Source organism: Orcinus orca, chromosome 8 (assembly GCF_937001465.1).
Source record: "Orcinus orca chromosome 8, mOrcOrc1.1, whole genome shotgun sequence".
NCBI lineage: Eukaryota > Metazoa > Chordata > Mammalia > Artiodactyla > Delphinidae > Orcinus > Orcinus orca.
In genome coordinates, this window is record NC_064566.1 from 32,391,244 (window position 1) to 32,414,201 (window position 22,958).

Sequence of the window (22,958 nt, forward strand, 5' to 3'; positions counted from 1 at the left end):
TGACTGTTAATGAGCATAAGTATATTTTGTAGTGATGAAAATGTTTTAAAATTGGAGAGTTGCAGAAGTATGTGAATATATTATAAAAACCACTGAATTTTTCAATTCAAATAGATGAATTTTATGCTATATGAAGTATATCTCAATAAAACTTTTACAAATTGTTAAGAAAAACAGAGGTAAGAAATGGAAAACTACAAGAAATGCAAGACTTTCATGATTCAGGGTTTGATGTTGATGAGACTGAAGAGATAGATAGGTAGAGATGAGCCTTGCAAACCATCTAAGGAGGTTGGACTTAATCCTATAATGACTAGACAGACAATGATGGATTTAGAAGTGGAATAATAGGAAAATTTAAACTTTAAACAGACAACCCTTCTTTTGACAGTGTGGAAGATAGATTGAAAGAGTAAAATGTTGAAGTCAGGGAACTCTGCCAGTGATTCTAGAGAGGTGAAGAAAGTCTGAACCAACACAAAGAATGTGAAAATGAAGAAAAATATTTAGAAGGAAAATTTTACCATTACTTTTCTGTGTGGTTATAAGTAAATGTGTAGTCATGCTGGAAACATCTCTCTGCCTATTCTTGTAGGATTCTGAGTTCCAGAATTAGGTAAGCAAGATCACCTGCTTCATTCCTTTTAGGTTTTCCTATTATAAAAACAGCAATGAGGAGTGGAGAAAGATGTGGAAAGGATGCATTTTGACATCCAATTATATTGTTAATCTCTGGAACTGGCAAATAGGAGTCTATTCAGGGAAATGTGTTTCTTGCCAGTGGCATCTGGCAATTAATGCTAAAATGTGCTTTCCAGCCTGCAAAGAACTTAGGATTTCACTGCAAGATTTAAAGAGAAGTATTGGTACTCACGCCTGTCTATAGCAATGTACTCAAAATCAAAACTGCATAAATGTAGATATGAGCATATGATGTGCATTAATGATGACTCTACCCATATTAATCTTCAATTAAATTCAGCAAAGCTAATAAATGGTAAAGTTTAAAGCCCTTAACCTGCAATACAAGACACTCCAATACCTGACTTAGGTACCTCTTTCAGCTCTGACTCCATGTCTCAGCTTTTCCCAGGTCATTTCTAGCTCCTTTTACTATTTGCCAATTTCAAACTTCCCATGCTCTCTCATACCTCAGGCCATTTAGCCGAGCTGCTCCATACACCCTCAAAGGAACTTCTCTAATTTTATACCTGTATAACTACTTCTCTTTCCAAACTCAGATGAAGCTTCAACTTTGTCTTCAAAATGCTTCTTAAATGCTCCAACCGCAACAGGACCAACCATCGCCGAAAGCGATATTAGGTTTTCCAATTTTCCTATTCTCCACTCTATATCAATTCTCATATACTTCTAATCTGTTTTTATATTTGCACATATACATACTTTATAAGTATATTTCTGTGAATATATGATCTTACATATGCATAAATCATATGTATATATCTAGAGTTTTTAACTAAATTGCAATTTATGTAATATAATGTTTGAGTGCATGGGGTCCTGGAGTCAGAATGCCTTAATCTCTTAGAGACACACAATTACCTCATCTAAAATCTGTGGTTGATAATAGCAGGACTAACCTTAAAGCAGTGGTTCCCAAACTTGTCTGCTCATTGAAGGTAACTGGGAAGCTTCAAAAACTTCTTATGTCTCTGTTCCATCTCCAGACATTTTATTTAATTGGTATGGAGTGATGCCTGGGCTTTAGAATTTTTTAAAAAATTTTCATCTGATTCTAATGGGCATATAAGTTTGGAAACCACTGCTTTAAAGGGAGGATTATATACAGTCATGCATGTGTGTTAGCAGCATATTGGTCAATATTCGACATTTAAAATAGTAATTGCTATTATTATTTGTGGAATTTTTGATTGAAAGCCATATCTTATTTTTTTGCCCATGGCACATAGGTGAAGTACTTAGTACAGGGATAGTGGCACTCAATTTCTTTACTAGGTAAATTAGAATACATCAATATTAGATGAATTCCCCTCACAAAAACAAAGGAGCTTTCAGTTCTATAAAGAAAGGTGGCAGACACACAGGTAACTACAGTAAAACCCAGCATGGGACAACTGAGCTCAGAGCACTACATTGTAGTAGTGTAGAGGAAAATTGGGCAAATAAATTTTCCCTGATTTAAACAAGATGCTAATGAAAAAGATGAAGGAGGAAGACGAGGAGGAGAAGAGGAACTTACATTTATTTGGCATTGCACAAAACTATGAACTTTCCCAATTTTACAGATGAAGAAATTAAGACCCAGAAGTTGAAATAATTTGACTAAAATCACTCTGGTCAGCGACTCCCTAGCTTCAGAGTACTTAAGCGTTGTGCTGCAGTGTAAGAGCAAGGAGTCACCACATACCTCTAATCAACAAGTTGTATATGGACTTCCTATGTAGGAACCCATGGATTAAGTGGTGTTAAGAGTTTGTGCACGACTCTGGGCATGCTTCTATACATTCAGTTGGTCAATTCTCAGCTCAGTCATTACTATGTTAAAAATAAATTAGGGTGGGGCTTCCCTGGTGGCGCAGTGGTTGAGAGTCCACCTGCCGATGCAGGGGACACGGGTTTGTGCCCTGGTCCGGGAAGATCCCACATGCCGCGGAGCGGCTGGGACCGTGAGCCATGGCCGCTGAGCCTGTGCGTCCGGAGCCTGTGCTCCGCAACGGGAGAGGCCACAACACTGAGAGGCCTGCGTACTGCAAAAAATAAATAAATTAGGATGAAACTGAAAGGACTGAATATCAACAAAGAAAAAAAAAATCTTCCCAATCCACTAATTCATACTTTATACAAAGCTTAATGAGGTGGACCATAGATATAATTATAAGGGCCAGAAAATATAAAACATCTAAGAGAAAACACAAACCTTGTCAAAAGAGGCAACACTTTAGGACCTTAGATCAGGCAAGTATTTCTTAGATAGACATAAAAAGTTCTAATATCAAGGAAACACTTATAACTCTGATTTAATTAAAAAAGAATATTTTTTCCTCTATGAAAGTCACAGCTGAGAAAATGAAAACCAAACCACATAGTGGGAGACATCATTTGCAAAATATACATCTAATAAAGAACTTATACCGAGGATATATAAATAACCATTATGATTCAATTATTAGATAACAATCCAATACAAAAATAAAGTACTTTTTTAAAAAGAATAAAACATTTAAATAGACATTTCAACCATGAAGATATATAAATGTAAAGTAAGCGTATGAAAAGTATTCAGCATCATTAACCTTAGGGGAATGCAAATTATAAATACATGCTTGACCATTATACATGATTAGAAAAGGTAAAATTTAAAAGACTGACCCAGCCAAGTACTGGCAGGAAAGTAGAGTGCGTTGATATCTTATACTTTGCTGGTGGGAATGCAATTGTACATTCAATTTAGAAACAATATGGCAGTTTCTTACAAAATTAAACATACCATGTGACCTAACTATTCTACCTCAAAATTTACCCATGAACAGTGAAAATATATGTGCACTCAAAGAGTTCCGTTTGAGTGTTCATAGCAGCATTATTCACAATAGTCTCAAACTGGAAACAACCAAAGTAATAATTAGCTGGTGATTTTTTTAAAATGTGGTGTATCCATCTAGGAAAATTAAATTAGATGAAATGAAACTAAAAAGGAACAAATGATTGACTGATGCAACAACATGGATAAATTCAAAAGCATTATACTATTTTTATTTCTATGACATGTTAGAAAAGGCACAAACGATAGTTTGGAGGTGAGGGAGAGGACTGACACTAAAGGGGCCTAAGGTAACTTTTATTTTTGAGATTATGGCAATGGAATATGTCTTGATTATGTTGACAGTTACACAGTATATATTTCAAAAGTCAATGAATTGTCCAATAAAAATGATGAATTTTGTTGAATGCAAGTTATACTTCAATAGACCTAATTATGAATACATAAATAAATAATAAGAAATTTTCTTTCTTGTGGGAATTCACGGTTAGAGGTGTGAGGTTCTATCACAAAAACAGAGTAAAAATGATGTTGCTTTGGAATGCCAGCCATTACCCAAAGCCTCTACTTATCTGAAATAGACATAAACCCCCTGTAGAAAGTATTATATTTGGATTGTTTCCTGCTACATAAACTGCATCTAATATAATGTCTGACACATAGATTTTATTTGAGAAACATCTGTTGAATTCTTTAATTTCTGCTTGGCTTTAGTCGATTAGCTCTAATTTAGAGACTGGTTTTTCTTTGTCATACCTGTGCAATTAGCAATTGAGATTAATATACTTTTTGCTCAACAGAGAGATTAAAGAGGTAAACTTCAAAATAAGAACTATTATAATTTACTGTAAAAAATTTTGAATGAAAATCTTAGCGCTCTTTTGGAAAATCATAATTAGCAAAGTAAAACCCAAATATGATATGAGAAAAAGCTTGGTAGAATTAGGAAGTATAATGCATTGATTGCTGACACCTCAGGGTGCCACAGCACTGTCATACATGAATACTGGGGGAAAAAAATTGACTTTCCACATTTCCCTTGAGGTAACGAGAGAATTCATGATGCTGTGCCCAGTGTGATACCCTGAGGATTCCATTTATGTCCCTCCCACCTAAACACAATGGTACCTCTCAATCTTCTCTCAGGCTTGCTTATGACCAACATCAAAAACGGGGACAAAAAGTTTATCTTTATATTTCTGTCTGCATATATTAAAAGAAAATACTAGAAGGGAAGATGAAGGCAATCAGCACTTGCTGATTCACATACACTATCTATACAACCACCACTTCTATAGTGTAGTAATGATTACCATTTTGCAGCTGGGAAAATAGCTCAAAGAGTTTATTCAACTCAAGAGTAGAAAGAGCCTGGATTCTATCCAAGTTAGTGTTAGAACTACAAACACTTGGTTATCAATATTATGATCAAAAAGAATGATCCTTTTTTTTAAACAATAATAGATAATACTTATTGTGAATTTAATACGTGCCAGACACTATTGTAAGTTGATAATTTACTTGTATCAGTTCAGTAGGTTCTCAAAATAACTGTATTATACAGAAGCTATCTCATTAATCTCATTTTACAGGTGAGAAAAGAAGAGACATATGTTTCTTCTCGTGTTCAAATCCATACTGAAATTGACAGTATTAAACACAGAGGCCTGGATCCAGTGTCTCTGCTTTTAATTGATGCACAATCCTTCCTCTTATATGGGTTGGAAATGAAGATATAAGAACAGTTGTGAATAAAATACAGGCTTAATAAATGCCTAAAATAGGTAAGACCAATCCAAGTGCTCCCATTTTTTCCCATTACTCAGAATATTTGATTGTGCTTCTCTTTTCACAGCCTAGTAGATAATTTTAAATGAGAAAATATTTATGCCCCATTAAGTAGCAATACAGTTTCCATTTTCATTAAATTGCTTATTAAAAAGAAATATGAAAATTTTAGATTGTAATGTGTTTTTTTTTTTTTTTTGGTGTACTGTCTGAGAATAATGCTTCTATATCACCAGCCTCCTTTCCTCTCTCCTTTTGTCCTATATTCACTTTAAAGTCAAAAGACATTTAAGTTGGTAACTAGTAAAAGAAAAAAACAAAAATGAAAACAAAAACAGAACCAGAACCTGTGGGCCTGCTGATCAGTCAGAAGCACCTACATGGTGCCGAGTAGTTACTGACATATACCTTGCTGACTGGAAAGATAAGCCATGCCCAGGCCCCATGGAGGAAAAGAACGAATCAGAGTGGGAAGCTGATTTCCAAACACAAGTCAGCAGGAACTTGAACATTTTTCCCACTAACAGAGAGAAGAAACTATTCATAAAATTATTGACACTTTTCTCTCGAAATTATTAACATCATCGTTAATGCCCCTCATGATTTGGCACCATTTTTAATTCCCCCAGTATCTTCTGGCCTCTTTCCACATTTACCATACATTTCAGCAAGTTCCTCTGACAACTTATTAAACAGTAATGCATATTAGACTGTTTTCTCAAGAAAGACAGCATTCCTCACTTACTCACTGACTCTTCCCTTCCTTCTTTCCTTCATTTCTACAAATATTTACTAACTACCAAGTGTAGACTCTAACTCAATGCCCTCAAGATCTAACCCAGTGTCACTCTTGCATGAAGCTGGTCCCAATGTAGTAATTATTCTATTGATCTTTGGCCCTCCTTCACGACCCCTCCCCCAAGAGTGGTAGATAAAGTGCTTATACAACACTTACCATAATGTATTAAAATTAATTGTAAACTATCCTATCACTGTTACTGACAGGGCATGGCAACTTACCATCCAATTTTTTTTCCCTGTGCCTGCTACAAAATATCAGCTGTGATGAGTGAAAAAGAGGGCGGGGTAGGGGGGGCCGGAGATGTTAAATAACAGATGCAAATACCCTCTTTCAGAGGTCCATATACAAAAGAAACATCAGTAAGTTAAGTGAAAAGTCTGAAAGGGAACTCAAATCACCTCATTTCAAATGCTGCTTTTCACAACACCAATGTCTATAGAATTTTTAAATTGAGAAAAAGAAAAGTTTCACATCATTAATTAAATGCCCTAGGGCCTTGTAATTTAAAGTGCGGCTCATAGACCAATACAGTCAGCACTGCCTAGGGTCTTGTTTGAAATGCGGAATCTCAAGCCCCATCCCAGACTTACTGAATCAGAATATCCGTTTAACAAGACACACAGGTGATCCCTACACGTGTTAAAAAGTATGAAACACCAACAGACCATCCTCATTCAGTAAAGCTGGGTACTATTATTAAAACAGCCAAAATTGAATAGGCAGTCTATAAGACTGTGCTCGATTGCTACCAAACTCTTACACGTTAAGATAACATTGAAATCTAAGCAGTATGCAAATAAAAGGGCTCAAATAAGTGAAAACATTAAATATAAGGTAGCTGTTATCCACAATGTATCTAAAGTAAAAACAAATTCAATACCTGAAGAAAGGGGGAGAATTGTAATATTAAGTTAACATAGGTTCTGCTCAGCTTGAAACAAAAAAATCCAGAGGGCTATTTTCAATACTATTATTTTAGAAGATTTTACAGATTTTAATGAATAAATTATCAGTATATCGGCATATCAAATTTGTCCAAGATAAACCCAAGCACGAAACCAAATTATTATAGCAAAGGCTTCTTACACAACTAATTAGATTAGATTAGAGACAATTTCCATTTATTATTCCTGCAAACAATATGTTAAAGGCAGTCGGAAAAGAGAATGTAATCTTTCACCTCTCTGACACCAGACAATGGTCAACTGCAATTATATTAAGAAATTGCATCTAGCTCTTGGCCTCTATATCCATTTATTTAATAAAAAGACTCATGTAAAACTTTATTAGGAAAAAATATATATATACCCCAACAATTTCATTTCTGAAAAGCTATTATGCCTTTAGTCCTTGATTGCTATATAAATACTAAAAAGCATGAGCTGTTTTCTCTGTAGAATGTTCTGAAGATCCTTTTGCCTTTGTTTATAAATAAAATTTTAAAATATATATTTGCCTAAAATGAAGGAGATGAACTGATCTGCGCCAGGCTTCCAAGTCAACTCTGTATCTTAAAGGAGAAATAAAAGGGCCTGGAATACAGTTTTATACATCCAAGAGACTGCAAAGTATGAAGGGCTGAGTTGAAAAGATGTGACACATTTCTTGAATGAGACTAAGAAAAACATTTGTTTAGACTCTGAAAAAGTGACCTGGTATTATCCTAAGAAGCATACTTCCCTCTGGAAAAACAAAAACAAAAACAAAATAAATTCATTGATAATGGAATGTGTGTAAAATATTTCGCAGAATTCATTTGCATATATAATCTCATTTGATTCTGTTAAATAACTTTGAAGTGTGTGTATTGATATTATCCATAGTTTACTAAAAGAGGAATTGATAACCAACAAGGCTAAGTGACTACTTAACCTCAGTTTGCAGGTAAGACAAAGATAATAAAGAACCCAATTCCCTGACTGCAACCACACATTCTTTTTGCCACATCAAGCTACATTCACTAAGGAAGAAGAAATGGACAAAATATTCAGTAGATGATGGCTTAGGGTTGATATAAGTAAGACTTTTTACATATAGATTAGGCAAAGCTGTGAAATAGAAGTGCCTTTCCCTTTCTCTTGCAGCATGCAAAGCACTCTTAGGTCCCATAGTAGGTGCTTCGTAATTATGCTATAAGTTTTATCTGACTTGCTGCAAGAAGCAATGATGACGCTAAAAGATTTTACCCAAAATATGATCATAGAGTTTCTGCACATCATATAATATATCCCATATGGATTTTCCCAGCCTTGGGGAATTTTCATACTTCTGCTTCTAGAGGAGTTGGAGTAGCAATGGTTGGAGCAGGGTGGGAGGATATGCTAGTTGTGACTTTCACAAAAGAAAAGATTATTGCTGGTTGCCCGAGGCAGTGGGTGGGAGGTGGATGAAATAGGTAAAGGGGGCCAAATGATACAAACTCCCAGTTATAAAATAAATAAGTCATGGGGATGTAATGTACATCATGGTGATTATAGTTAGTAATACTCTATTGCACATTTGAAAGTTATTAAGAGAATAATCTTTCTTAAAAGATCTTATCACACATATCCAATTGTAAATATTTATGGTGATGGATATAACTAGACTTACTCTGGTGATCAATCTGCAACATATACAAATATCAAATCATTATGCTGTACACCTAAAACCAATGTAATGTTATTTGTCAATTACACCTTAATTTAAAAAAAAGAAGAGATTATGCGATTGGGAAGACTGAAAAATGTGTGCTGGTGACTGTAAATTTTGGTATCTGGCTAAGTAGCATGAATTGCAAGCATTGAAATGATTTTCATTGCCTACTCAAATAATGCACCCCACTTTGCCTTCCCAGGTTATTTCATCATTAGGAGTAAACTGAGTTCTACTCTTGGCTAAGAAACCACAAATGTTCCTGGGACTGAAAAACAATTACATCATGTTAAATTCTCTTTCTGAAAGGGTCTCATTGGTGTGGGCATGAAAAATAGAAAGGGCAAAGAATACAGAGACAAAGAATAAAGAGGGAACCAAAAGAAGAGACTGTGGGGAAAAACACATTACTTTATAGAATGAGCTTGGAATCTCTGTGGGAATCAGATAGATACACAAAAAATCAACTATAATTGAGCGTGAGAAGGGGATTCTTCGTCAGAATTTTGTAAGAAGGAAAAAACCCTGCTTTAGAATATTGTGAATCTTAATCACGGAACATTTACAATCAGAGACAATGTGGTCAGGGAGATTAGCCAGTATTGTGCAAGAGACTAGAGTTGGAGGTATTACAAGATCCTTCCAATGTGAAGGTTCTACATTGTTGAAAACTTATGTAACAAGTTGATCTGACTTATTTCTCAAATGGCGTTTGTTAAATTCAAATTATAATGGTAGGGAAGAAGATAAAGAAGAAATCTTTAGAGACATATCAGGGTCAATGATTGAAGTGATAGTGTTGCCATGGTAAAAGACTCCCAGTGTATACTACTTATGGATTCTGCTCTTGCCATCATAAGCTGTACATTCCTTTCTATAAACTATGAAATTTATGGAGAACTGTTCTATTTAAAATTCCTCTAAACTGTATCGGTTGCAGCAGCTTTCCATGCAATTACCTTCAGTGGTAATTGCTTTCTTCTCTTTTATTATGGGTAGGTCAACAAACACGCTTGTAACTGAGTAAAAGCAATGAAATGAAACGAAGAGTAAAGTAAATTCACAAATATGCTTCTCAAATGTCTCCTGCCAAGACAAAGGAGAACATCTAAATGTGTTACCAAAAGAAGAAGTACTCAAAGGAGAAAAATAACTTGCCCTTGTTTTCTGAAATTATGGTTGGCATCACCACTAAGATAAAGGATATAGAAAACAAAGCATTTAAAAAATGTATGAGTGAAATTGCTGTGTGTTTTCTTCACTGTTCTTTCTTTTAATTTTATATTCAAAATAAAGAATTATGTTTAGAATAGAGATCTTACTGTAATTGCTTTCTATTTTAATTAGAGATGAAAAGCTATCTGAGGATGTAATATGTCCCTGAGCAGTGCTTCTAAGTGCTCAAATTTGACTCTACAAAAGGTCATAATTTCTAATCTATAATTTCAGAACCGAAGACAATTTCTGCTCAGAAGCACATGTTGAACTTTCAGTGTGCCCAGAAGAAACATGTTTCTCACTGAAAAAAAAAATGTTTTAATGTACTAAAAAATAGAAGCATTTAGGACCTAAAGAAACCAGTGCATCAATTAGTGGCTGTTGTGCCTAGAACTGAAATAGCAGTATACCAGGCAAGTCCCACGAAAAGAGTGACTTTCCCCAAAGGTCTCACGATGGCACCACTGCTCTATATATGCTCCAAGCAAGGACCTGTGCAAAGTCAGCTGAACTTAGTAAAGGCTGAGGGCCCCTCAGAATGGGAGAACAGCTGGCTAAGCCAAGACATACATGCAACATGATGGACAGGAGAAGAATAGGTAGAAAAGCTCAGCAACACAAGGCTCATCCCAGCATCTCAGACACAAGGAGAAACATTCTAGGGCTGGTCTAAAGTTAATTGTCGAGCTGTTTGGAAGACGGCGGAGGAGTAAGGCATGGAGATCACCTTCCTCCCAACAAATACATCAGAAACACATCTACATGTGGAACAACTCCTACAGAACACCTACTGAATGCTGGCAGAAGACCTCAGACCTCCCAAAAGGCAAGAAACTCCCCAGGTACCTGGGTAGGGCAAAAGAAAAATGAAAAAAAAAAAATAGACAGAGACAAAAGAATAGGGACAGGACCTGCAACTCTGGGAGGGAGCTGTGAAGGAGGAAAAGTTTCCACACACTAGGAAGCCCCTTCGCGGGCGGAGACTGCGGGTGGCAGAGGGGGGAAGCTTCGGAGCCAGAGGTGAGCGCAGCAACAGGGGTGCGGAGGGCAAAGCGGAGAGATTCCCGCACAGAGGATCGGTGCCGACCAGCACTTACCAGCCTGAGAGGCTTGTTGGCTCATGCACTGTGGTGGGAGGGGGATGGGAGCTGAGGCTCGGGCTTTGGAGGTCAGATCCCAGGGAGAGGACTGGGGTTGGCTGCAGGAACACAGCCTGAAGGGGGCTAGTGCACCACAAGTAGCCGAAGGGAGTCAGGGAAAAAGTCTGGACCTGCCGAAGAGGCAAGAGGCTATTGTTTCGGGGTGCGTAAGGAGAGGGTATTCCTTCCCTGTGTGCCCACAGAAGGCAGAGCACCGCCCAAGTGAGCTTCAGAAACGGGCGTGAGCCGCAGAAATCAGCTTGGACCCCAGAGATGGGCATGAAACGATAACGCTGCTGCTGCAGCCACCAAGAATCCTGTGTGCAAGCACAGGTCACTATCCACACCCCCCAGGAGCCTGTGCGGCCCACCACTGCTAGGGTCTTGTGATCCAGGGACAACTTCCCTGGGAGAACACACGGCGTGCCTCAGGCTGTTGCAATGTCATGTTGGCCTCTGCCGCCGCAGGCTTGCCCCGCATTCCAATTATGACTATCGTACCCCTCCCTCCCCCCAGCCTGAGAGAGCAAGAGAGCCCTAATCAGCCGCTGCTTTAACCCTTTCCTGTCTGGGCAGGAACAGGTGCCTGAGGGCAACCTACATGCAGAGGCAGGGCCAAAACCAAAGCTGAACCCCAGGAGCTGTGCAAACAAAGAAGAGAAAGGGAAATCTCTCCGTGCAGCCTCGGGAGGTGCAGATTAAATCCCCATAATCAACTTGATGTACCCTGCATCTGCAGAATACCTGAATAGACAACGAATGTTCCCAAAATTGAGGCAGTGGACTTTGGGAGCAAAAGTAGACTTGGGATTAGCTGTCTGAGACTGATTTGTTTCTGATTTTTATATTTATCTTAGTTTAGTTTTTAGTGCTTGTTATCATTGGTAGATTTGTTTATTGGTTTTGTTGCTCTCTTCTTTTATTTTTTTATCTTTAAAAATTTTATTATTTTTATTTTATTATTATTTTATTTTACTTTATTTTATTTTTTTTTCTTCATTTTTTTTCTTCCTTTTATTCCTAGCTGTGTGGTTGGCAGGGTCTTGGTGCTCCAGCTGGGTGTCAGGCCTGAGCCTCCAAGGTGGGAGAGCCCAGTCCAGGGCTGGACCACCAGAGACCTCCCAGCCCCATGTAATATCAATTGCTGAGAGCTCTCCCAGAGATCTCCATCTCAACACTAACACCCAGCTCCACCCAACGGCCAGCAAGCTCCAGTGCTGGACTCCCTATGCCAAACAACTAGCAAGACAGGAACACAACCCAACGCATTATCAGAGAGGCTGCCTAAAATCATTCTAAGTTCACAGACACCCCAAAACACACCACCAGACATGGTCCTGCCCACCAGAAAGAAAAGATCCATTCTCACCCCAGAACACAGGTGCAAGTCCCCTCCACCAGGAAGTCTACACAAGCCATGGAACCAACCTCACCAACTGGGGGTAGACACCAAAAACAACGGGAGCTATGAACATTCACACTGTGAAAACAAGACCCCAAACACAGTAAGTTAAACAAAAGAGAAATATGCAGCAGATGAAGGAGCAAGGTAAAAACCCACCAGACCAAACAAATGAAGAGGAAATAGGCAGTCTATCTGAAAAAGAATTCAAAGTAATGATAGTAAAGATGATCCAAAATCTTGGAAATAGAATGGAGAAAATACAAGAAACGTTTAACAAGGGGCTAGAAGAACTAAAGAGCAAACAAACAATGATGAACAACACAAATACATGAAATTAAAAATTCTCTAGGAGTCATTAGCAGAATAACTGAGGCAGAAGAATGGAAAAGTGACCTAGAAGATAAAACAGTGGAAATAACTGCCGCAGAGCAGAATAAAGAAAAAAGAATGAAAAGAATTGAGGACAGTCTCAGAGACTTCTGGGACAACATTAAATGCACCAACATTTGAATTATAGGGGTCCCAGAAGAAAAAGGGAGAAAGGAAGGGTCTGAGAAAATATTTGAAGAGATTATAGTTGAAAACTTCCCTAACATGGGAAAGGAAATAGTCAATCAAGTCCAGGAAGCACAGAGAATCCCATACAGGAAAAATCCAAGGAGAAACACGCCAAGACACATATTAATCAAACTATCAAAAATTAAATACAAAGAAAAACTATTACAAGCAGCAAGGGAAAAACAACAAATAGAGTCTGTCATACAGAGTGAAGTAAGTCAGAAAGAGAAAAACAAATACCATATGCTAACACATATATATGGAATCTAAAAAAAAAAAGTGGTTCTGAAGAACCTAAGGTCAGGACAGGAATAAAGATGCAGAGGTAGAGAATGGACTTGAGGACACGGGGAGGGGGAAGGGCAAGCTGGGACAAAGTGAGAGAGTGGCATGGACATATATACACTACCAAATGTAAAATAGATGGCTAGTGGGAAGCAGCTGCATAGCACAGGGAGATCAGCTCGGTGCTTTATGACCACCTAGAGGGTGGGAGGGAGGCGCCAGAGGGAGGGGATATGGGGATATATGTATACGTATAGCTGATTCACTTTATTATACAGCAGAAACCAACACAATATTGTAAAGCAATTATGCTCCAATAAAGACATTAAAAAAAATAAAGTTAATTGTCTTCATTTTGATTCTCTGCAGAAAAATTCACACTTATGCCTTATTTCCTAACATTTCTTAGCCTTTAGACCATTTCTCTACAAAGACTTTGCAAATATGTAACATTTATCATTTGCTACAATGGTAAGACGCTGGTGAGCAAATACTGCAGAGTGTCCTTTCTAGAGACTGAAGGCTGGCTATAGGCAAAATATTTAGAGCTCATTCAGGGATGGCAGATAGGTACCAACCATGACTGACTTTTAGGAGCTGCTTGGAATGAGGATGATGTCAAGCCTAGACCCAAGCTCAGTGGAAAATAACCCCATGACCCTTTAGCAAGGTATTGGATAGGCAGGCACAGGGTATGGGGTAGGGACACACAAAGATATTCACTTTTTAAAATGTATTTACAATATCTGGCTTAAATCACTTAACATGTTTTATTTTCCTATGGGAAAAGTCATAACTTTTTTTTCAAATCTCAAATTAATGATAAAATTTCATTAAAATGGTAAAATTTAAAAACATATTTAAAGTTATAAACATTTTCTAAAAATAATTTCTAACACAATCATCAGCCTGGCAGTTATAGAATACACCTCAGTTTTCTAATAAGTGAACAGAGTAGGAAAGAAAAAGACGGAAACTTGAAACAAGCACAGTATTCTCAATAACAACCAGAGAAAACTCTGCTTACCATTGCCTAAAAGTGCTTAGCATGGTAGAAGGTGAGGGCCAATATGTAAAGCAATGATTCCTAAACTGTTAAACTTTGGATAGGTATAGACCATTTAATAATCTGATAAATTATATAAGCTCCTCTCCAAGAAAAATGCCATATGTAAACCTATAAAAATATTCTGAGGAGTCAATATCTTCCTGAAATTCATCCATTGACTTCAAATCCCTTGCTAAAGTGTGAAGAAATCCTGGTGAAATGGGAAAAAAAACAAAAACAAAAACAAATAAAACAACACTTTGCTCAGTGCCTGACAGATAACACGTGCTCAATCAATAATTTTTGAGAAATGAACAAACATGAAGTCAGGAAGCTTAGATTGAAGTTGTGTTATCATAGATAAGTCACTTTAAAGCTCTAGGCTTGGTTTCTTAAGAAATCTTGTACTTTTAGTGATTTTCAGTATTTGGAATATTCTCAACATTTTCAGAGAAAAATTAATGTTTAATAAATTTAAATTTGCTATGACTTCTGATAAGAAGCATGTCCTTTTAAAACCTGCATATATACTCCATTATCTGGTGAATAATAAGAAAATAAGTGAGGCTAGTTGGCTTTTGTGCTTTAAAACATGGAAGGAGCAAGCCTGAAAAGTTGGGTTGATTTGGACAAGGTCAGTTAAATTTCTCCTGTTTCTTACCACAGAACATACCTCTATACTATAGTTTTAAAAACGAGTAGGTTAGATAATAATAATAATATAGGGAGTCAGAAAAAAAAACCTGTTTCAAGCAGTTGCAAATTCTAAACTGAAAACAGCCTATTTTTGTACTGAAAATGCTTGTTTTTTAAGCAAATGCATTGAATATTAGTTACCAACAGATTATTTTTTACATCAACAAGTTATATTTCCAGCTAAGCATATTTGCCCTTTTAATCTTTGAATTAGTACAGTAGAAAATATTTCTGAAAAGTATAATCCATAGATTCCCCCTAAGAAGCAAAGTAGAAATATAACTGAAAAATGTGATATAGTGGAGTCACAGGACTTAGATTAGAATAAAACTCTGCCACTTACTAGTTCTATGATTTCAGATAAGTCTTTTACCTTCTCTAGGCCTTGTTTTTCTGATACACGCTAAGGTGACAGTATCAGCTGCCCTGACTGACTCATAAAATTATTTTGAGGCACAAATGAATGTGTTTTGAAAATTAAAGTTTGTTAAATCATGGAAGAAAATAAAATCAGTACCCCCTTTAACCTCTCCTGTAAGGTGTCTATATTTTTAGGGCCAAAACTCACTTAACTGGAGATAAATTGACACATAACAAATGAGTGGCACTGAAAATGCTCTTGCTTATTAAAAAAAATGGTTTAACACGTGGATGAGATAAATGTAAGTTAATGAAAGACAGATGCACAAAAATTATCTTAATTTATACAAGGGTTTAAAAATTAAGTGACAACTGCTTCACAAAATTCCTTTATAGAAGACTCAAATCATCAGAAAATAATCTGACACTTGTTGGATCCATACTTGGGAATTCATGTGGCAATATTCCTGTTTTCAGAAGCAGATACCAGTTGAACACATCTGGTTTCTAGAGAAAATACCAATGAGAACACATGCCATTTTGATGTCAGAGTTTCAAAATGAGTGTTATCTGGTCTATCACCAAACGCGGCAGAATAATTGTCAGAATTTTGATACAGTGGTATAACTATGCTATAGAAATAGTTATCAAAGGAATAACTATAAATTTCTGTCAAATATACTTGAGCCAAGAAACTCTAAGTCAGTTCAATTTTAAATAAATAACTAAATAAATATTAAAATAAATAAAATAGTGATGGTTTCAATCTGTTAATAAATTAGCTTCGCAAATAAATATTTTGGTGGCCTGGAGTAATTTCAAACTTCTCAAGGCCTCAATACCCTTATGGTAAAATGGATTCTACAACTTCTCCTCTCTGTCTCATGGAGATTGTAGTGAGGATCAAATGAAATAATGTACATCACAGCACTGGGTACAGTATAAAATGCTAAATACATATAAGGCCTCCAGACTGTGAGAAAATAAATTTCTGTTGTTTAAGCCACTGGGTCCATGGTATTTTTTTATGTCAGCCTGAGCAGACTAACATATTTATTTACCTATTCATTTATTCTTGTTTCTTTAATGAGAATACCCAGTTCTCTGGGTATTCCTAAAGTCTTAATTAAACACAACATTTTTCTTACTACACTGATGGGTAGTCAACTGTTATAATTTTCTTAAGAAAGTTGACCTCAGCAAGATGAAGGACTAGGAGATCCCAACACTTTTCTCCTCCTCTCAAAAAACCCAGCAAAAATAGTAAAGGAACTATAAGCTGATGAAAATATCTCAGGAAAAGCTCTAGACTACAATGAGGAAGTAGCAAAAACACTGTAGAGCTCAAAAACTGATGATGGTTGCATAGAAAAGCATAGGAAGCATTTTACCTTCAGCACTCCATCTCCCAGTCTAGAGCAGCTTAGTGCCAGGAGGGGTCCCCACAGAAGAACTTCACCGCATAGGTAAAAGGAGAGCAGGAGAACCCCTGCAAGCCTCACCACTGTGGATTCGTATCATTTTCACCAACACTGATCCTGATGATGGAGCATCTCAGAGTCTCTGCTGCTGAATCTCCTCCCCAGGGCTGGGGCTATTGTTGCATGAGACCTGCCCTCAAAGGCCCCCAGGAGCCATTCTCTGGGATTGGGATGCCCCAGCATGTTGCCTTATATGAGACCAGAGCTTCTATACTGCTCTGAGATCTGCCTCGCTGGGTTCTCAGTTCCCAGCTCTCACTCATCATTTCTGGGGACTGGCTGACTGATGCTCTGAGTCCCACCCCAGGGTCCCAGGTCATAGCTCTGACCTGTTAGCGCCAGGGCTATGCTGCTGCTGGTCTGAGCCCCATCCTCTAGGTCCAACACAGATTTAATGGACCACCACCAGGGATATGTTACTGCTCTTCTGTGACTGCCCCCTGGGGCCAAAGTTGGGACTTTGTTCCATCATCCCAAGACTGTGCTGCTACTGTACCCTGACCCCAAGCCATTGCACACCCTACCACCCCAGGGTCCATGCTGCTGCTGTATTCTCCCTGCCTACCCCCAATCTGAGTCACTGTGGAGAGTCCCAGAGACTCAGACTACAGTTCCCCAGAGATCTGCAGATACTTACACAATGGACTCCAATGCCATTGCTGCACAAGTGTACCTGTGCCTCAGGATCCTGGTACTGTTGTAGTTCCACATACATCTGATCCTAGGACTCTGGCTCCACTACTTCTCTGAGTGCCAGCACACCAGACCAGCCAATAAGAGGGATCAGCTTGGCTAGAACGTGTTCTCACAAGTGAAAAAGGAGAATAGGAGAATCTCAGCAGTCTTTGCCACTCAGGAAGACAATAACCTTAGCCACCACCACCAACCACAGGACCTCGGCCGTCTTGAGCACAGTGGACCCCTATAGTCTGTGCTAACATTGACCTCAGCTGATGGAGCTGCATGGAGCCTATTCTGCTGTGCTCTTTCAGGAATAAAAGGTACCCTCACAACCACATTTGGGGAAAGTCTTTCCTTACCAAAGCCAGGCCATTTGTGACAACCTAAGTGAAATAAGCCAGACAGAGAAAGAAAATACTGTATGTTGTCACTTGTATGTGGAATCTTCAAAAAAATAAAAGGCTGATTTTATAGGAACAAAGAATTGAATGGTGGCTGCAAGGAGCAGAGAGGAGGGAAATGAGGTGACGGATGTCAAAGTGTACAAATTTGCATTTATAAGAAGAATAAGTTCTGAGGATCAAATGTATAGCATGGTGACTGTGGTTAATAACGGGGTATTTATCATTCAAAATTGCTGAGAGTAGATCTAAATCTTTCTCACTACACACACAAATAGTTAACTACGTGAGGTGAGGGATGTGTTCATTATTTTGATCTTGGTAATCGTTCCACAATGTATTTGTACATCAAATCGTCATGCTGTACACTTTAAATATATATGATTATATTTGTCAGTTATTCCTCATTCAAGTTAAAAAATCCAAACTCCAAAAATAACGTCTATTAGGTTTCAATAACGTTAAAATTTTTCAATAATTTTAGTGAATTACTTTATAGTTACATACACATTCAATAAAAAACTACACTTTGAGATAAAAATAAGAACACATTTTTCATCAGAGCGTTAATTAGAATCATCATACACACACTTTTTTAACTTTTTATTTTATATTGGAGTATAGTTGATTAAAAATGGTGTGCTAGTTTCAGGTGTACAGCAAAGTGATACAGTTATACATATATGTGGATCTATTCTTTTTCAAGTTCTTTTCCCATTTAGGTTGTTACATAATATTGAGCAGCATTCCCTGTGCTATACAGTAGGTCCTTGTTGGTTATGCATTTTTAAATACAGCAGTGTGTACATGTCAATCTCAAACTCCCTAACTATCTCTCCCCTGCCACCCTTGCCCCTGGTAATCATACGTTTGTCCTCTAAGTCTATGAGTCTATTCCTGTTTTGTAAATAAGTTCATTTGTATCACTTTTTTTAGAGTCCACATATAAGCGATAACATACAATATTTGTCTTTCTCTATCTGACTTACTTCACTCAGTATGACAATCTCTAGGTCCATCCATGTTGCTGCAAATGGCATTATTTCATTCTTTTTAATGGCTGAGTAATATTCCATTGTATATATGTGCCACATCTTCTCTATCCACATATATTCATAAGGAAAAAATTCACTTTTGGCACACATATCATAAAATTACACTTTTAAATTTTTATGAAGAAATTATAACTAAAGGATACTTTTATGTTTTAAAAAAGCAGAATATGTATAATATATAATCTATATTAACATACATATGTTAATCACAAAGCAGATTATGCCTAATACAAAAGGAACTAAACAGAAATACAAAATATTTCAAAACATTGAGTGTGCTCCAAGTGATGGGATTTTAAGTGTTTTTTTTTTTTTGGCCTTATACATTTAGACATGTTTTGAAATTGTTCTATACTGAAAAAATAATTCTTCTGAAATTAAAAAAAATAAGTATATGTAAAAGTAAAATAGAGGAGCAAAATGGAGGGTAGGTATTTCAGAGAATATCAACTCCAAATTGAATCAAGGAAGATAAAAAGTAACTCAAGTCCTGGGCAAATAACAATCCACAGGGCCTCAATTCTTTCCTTAGTACAGAATGTTTACTGCTGCTTGCAGCCTTCCCTAATCAAAAGCCAGCTCTCAAACATTAATAAGGACACTGAATTTATCAGTATGTCTTGCAATTGTCAGCACATGCCATTATTTTTAAGATAAATTCACGTGCTTTAGCGGCAGGCATTGCTCCTTCAAAGATTATCTTCACTAAAAGCCATCAAATCTATTCAAAACTGAATAGATTCTCAGGAAACTACTTTCAGGGAAATAAAATATTTTGCTACTTATCTCAGGATTCAGCAAGTTATTGCCAAAAATATTTGTGGACTCATTTTAATAGGTTCATGGATGGATTCCTGTGGTCACAGACATTAGCTTCTACTCTCTACTGCCCTGACCTATCTATTTATGTATCCATGTACATACATATGTATGTATGTATGTATTCATTCATTTATTTAACATATGTTTATACAATACCTAAAATGTGCACTGTTGATATAAAACTAAGCAAATGAGATGATATAAATGTAAGTTGTCATCAAGATGAGTGGATGAGTACATTATAGCAGAAATTTTTGGTTGCCTCTCCATTAACAATTAGATTTCTTTACTTCTAAAAAGAAGCAACCTTTCACAGTAGAAGCTGAAAACACTAAAGTCTCACTTTTGCATAGGGTCATGCCCAAGTTTGGGGAGACTTCTCAAAAAATGTTCCTCCTTTACAAAAATTATGACACTCAAGGACAAGCGTCTCCCCCCGTACCCTTTTCTTTGACTTTGTACACAGGTATATAGCTCTTTAGACACTATCACTCTATAATGAGGAATCAAAGCTTAGAACAAGTCAGTTATGTGAGGATCATGATATGAAAAAGTCTGAAACACAAACAAACAAAAAACTCTGGGTCCTGGTTGACATTGTTTAGCTACTGAATAAGTTAATTTAACTACTAAAATTGCCATGCTTCTAGATCTCATGTTATTGGAGTTAATAAAAATTAAACAGTGTTTTGGGGAGAGAATATGGGAAGACATCCTAATTTGTGCAACTTCATGGTCTATTCATACACAATTCACTTGATTTCATATAAAAGTGCTCTTCTCAAAGTGGTCTAAAATAACAAGGCTTACAAATAATGTCTCATTTTTTCAAATAATACAGATATGCAACAAATCTTAATTTTGGTAATTTCTGAAAGTTGATAAATTACTAATCTATATTTAACAACTGTCATATTACAAAGAAGTAAATCATGGAAAATTATTGGATCTCATTCTTTTCTCCCAACTTTTCTTTCTATAACTCTTCAATTTGAGAAATGAAATTCAAAAAATTTAAAAAGCCTCATATGATCTTCTATCTTTACATAAATCTCCCAGCCTAATACCTAAAAGTTATCAGCTCTAGGGAGCTTGGAATTCTCTTATTATATTCCTGATCTTATTAAGTTAACCAAATCAGAGAACTAGACATTTCTTTGCAAATATGAACACACACACACACACACTAGGTTTTTTTTTTTTTTTTTTTTTGCCAATTTCAATTATTTGTTATTGATGACTGCAAAAAGCTAAGGCCAAGCTGAATGTAAAAGTTAAGATACCCTGAGCTTAAGAGTCTCAGTATGAAAGATTGAAGGTACACAGGCAAATATCTTGGATTTTATACTTTTATCTTATCTATTTATCACATGCAATGAGCAGTGCTGAGAGTCAGTAAGCATTAATGAGAATAAATTCAAAGTTTTCTTGGTGTGCTGGAGAATATCTTGTTATAGATGAGATTAAAGGAATGGCAGGAAGCATATTTATGAAAGACTAAATGGCAAAATGTGCCCAGATTCATGACTTGCATGGAATAAGGATTTAATAGATATTGGTTTACATAACAGGAACACCTTCCCATGATTCTAAGCCAAAAATAAATGTGTCAAATAAGAGAAGTCATTTCTTACTGTTTTAATCAGAAAAATTAAAGGATTTTCCAACCATTAGATAACACGAAGAATTTTCTGTACTTTAAACCTGATATTCATAGATTGGGATGATCATTGTAGTGAACACATTTTTGAAAAATAGATATTACGCACAAAGTAATTTGCACTTATTTATTAAACAAATTATTATTCCTACTACTAAGAGCCTAATACTCTATCACTCTACTGCATTTGGGAACGCAGATGGCACAATTAAAGGCACCTGCTTCTATCTCCTCTGCTCAACGGAGATAAAAGGAAATATCTCTATTAGTTTCTTCTTGCTACTATAACAAACTACCATGAACTAAGTGGCTTAAACAACAACACAATTTATTCTCTTTTTGTTCTGAAAGTCAGAAGTTTGAAATGAATTTTATGGAGCAAAATCAAGGTGTTGAAAGGGCTGTTTTTTCTGGAGGCTATAGGGGAAAAATCCTTTACATTGTCTTTCCGCCCCCAGCTTCCATGGTTACATAATCTTCTTTTTACTTAGGCAGTTCTGTCTTACTCCTATTAAAAACTTGTGCGATTATACTAGATAACTTGGGATAATCTTCCCATCTTAAGATCCTTAACTGAATCACCTCTTCAAATTCTCCTTTGCCATAAAATATAACATTCACGGGTTCCGGGGATTAGCAAGTGGATATATTTGGGAGGCCATTAGTCAGTCAACCATAACCATAGTCTGTGATAGATGTCTACCTATACATAGGCATTGATAGTCTTATAAAGTATCAATAACCAAAATCAATCAACCATGATTAAACATGAAGACTATAATAAGAAGATTTATATAGGCATCTCTGGAAGTCAAGAATGTAAGTCACCAGTGGACCTCATCTGTGGAAACTTGTTCAGTATATGCTCTCCTTAATGTAAATATTCTGAAAGACATGCCTCAATGTTGAATTAAAGTAATTGAAGCTTACAAAGGGACTTTAAACACTTTGGAATGAAGCCTGCCTTTGATTAAGAATGCACCTAGGAAACCATAACTGTATTTATCTCCACTAATTAAGTATGCAATAAAATGAACAAACCTTCAATTCAGTCAAATACAATTTAATTCTTGTGAAAATCTGGAAATTAAATTTAAGCTAAATGATATTTTAGATAGTTTAGGTATTGAGCTAGCCAGTTGGAGGGGGTAGGGAGGAAGATGCTTACCTTAAATAATAAATCCTTCTTCCCATAACGAAGCTCCTTCAGCTGGGCTTGGATTTTTTTTGACTGTAAAAAAAAAAAAAAAGGATTAATGACTTAATTTCATTTATATTTTCAAACTTGAAGATTAAAATTCTTTTAAACTGCATAAGAATGAATTTTGCAGCCAAAGTAAAAAGAGCTCAACTAGTTTGGAAATGGTTTAGTCAGTTTGGGAAACTGTTTGGCAGTTTCTTA

General features: G+C 36.5%; 1 protein-coding gene and 1 long non-coding RNA gene across 3 annotated transcripts in view; one reads left to right on the forward strand and one right to left on the reverse strand.

Annotated features, from left to right (window-relative positions):
• LOC125965190 (uncharacterized) overlaps nt 1-22,958 on the forward strand; it is a 259,474-nt gene that overhangs the window by 105,453 nt on the left and 131,063 nt on the right. The window lies entirely within an intron of this gene.
• LUZP2 (leucine zipper protein 2) overlaps nt 1-22,958 on the reverse strand; it is a 450,167-nt gene that overhangs the window by 85,469 nt on the left and 341,740 nt on the right. For both annotated transcript variants that reach the window (XM_033409574.2, XM_033409579.2), the window contains exon 7: nt 22,725-22,787. In XM_033409574.2, the coding sequence (XP_033265465.1) occupies nt 22,725-22,787 (63 nt within the window). The remainder of the gene's footprint in view (nt 1-22,724; nt 22,788-22,958) is intronic.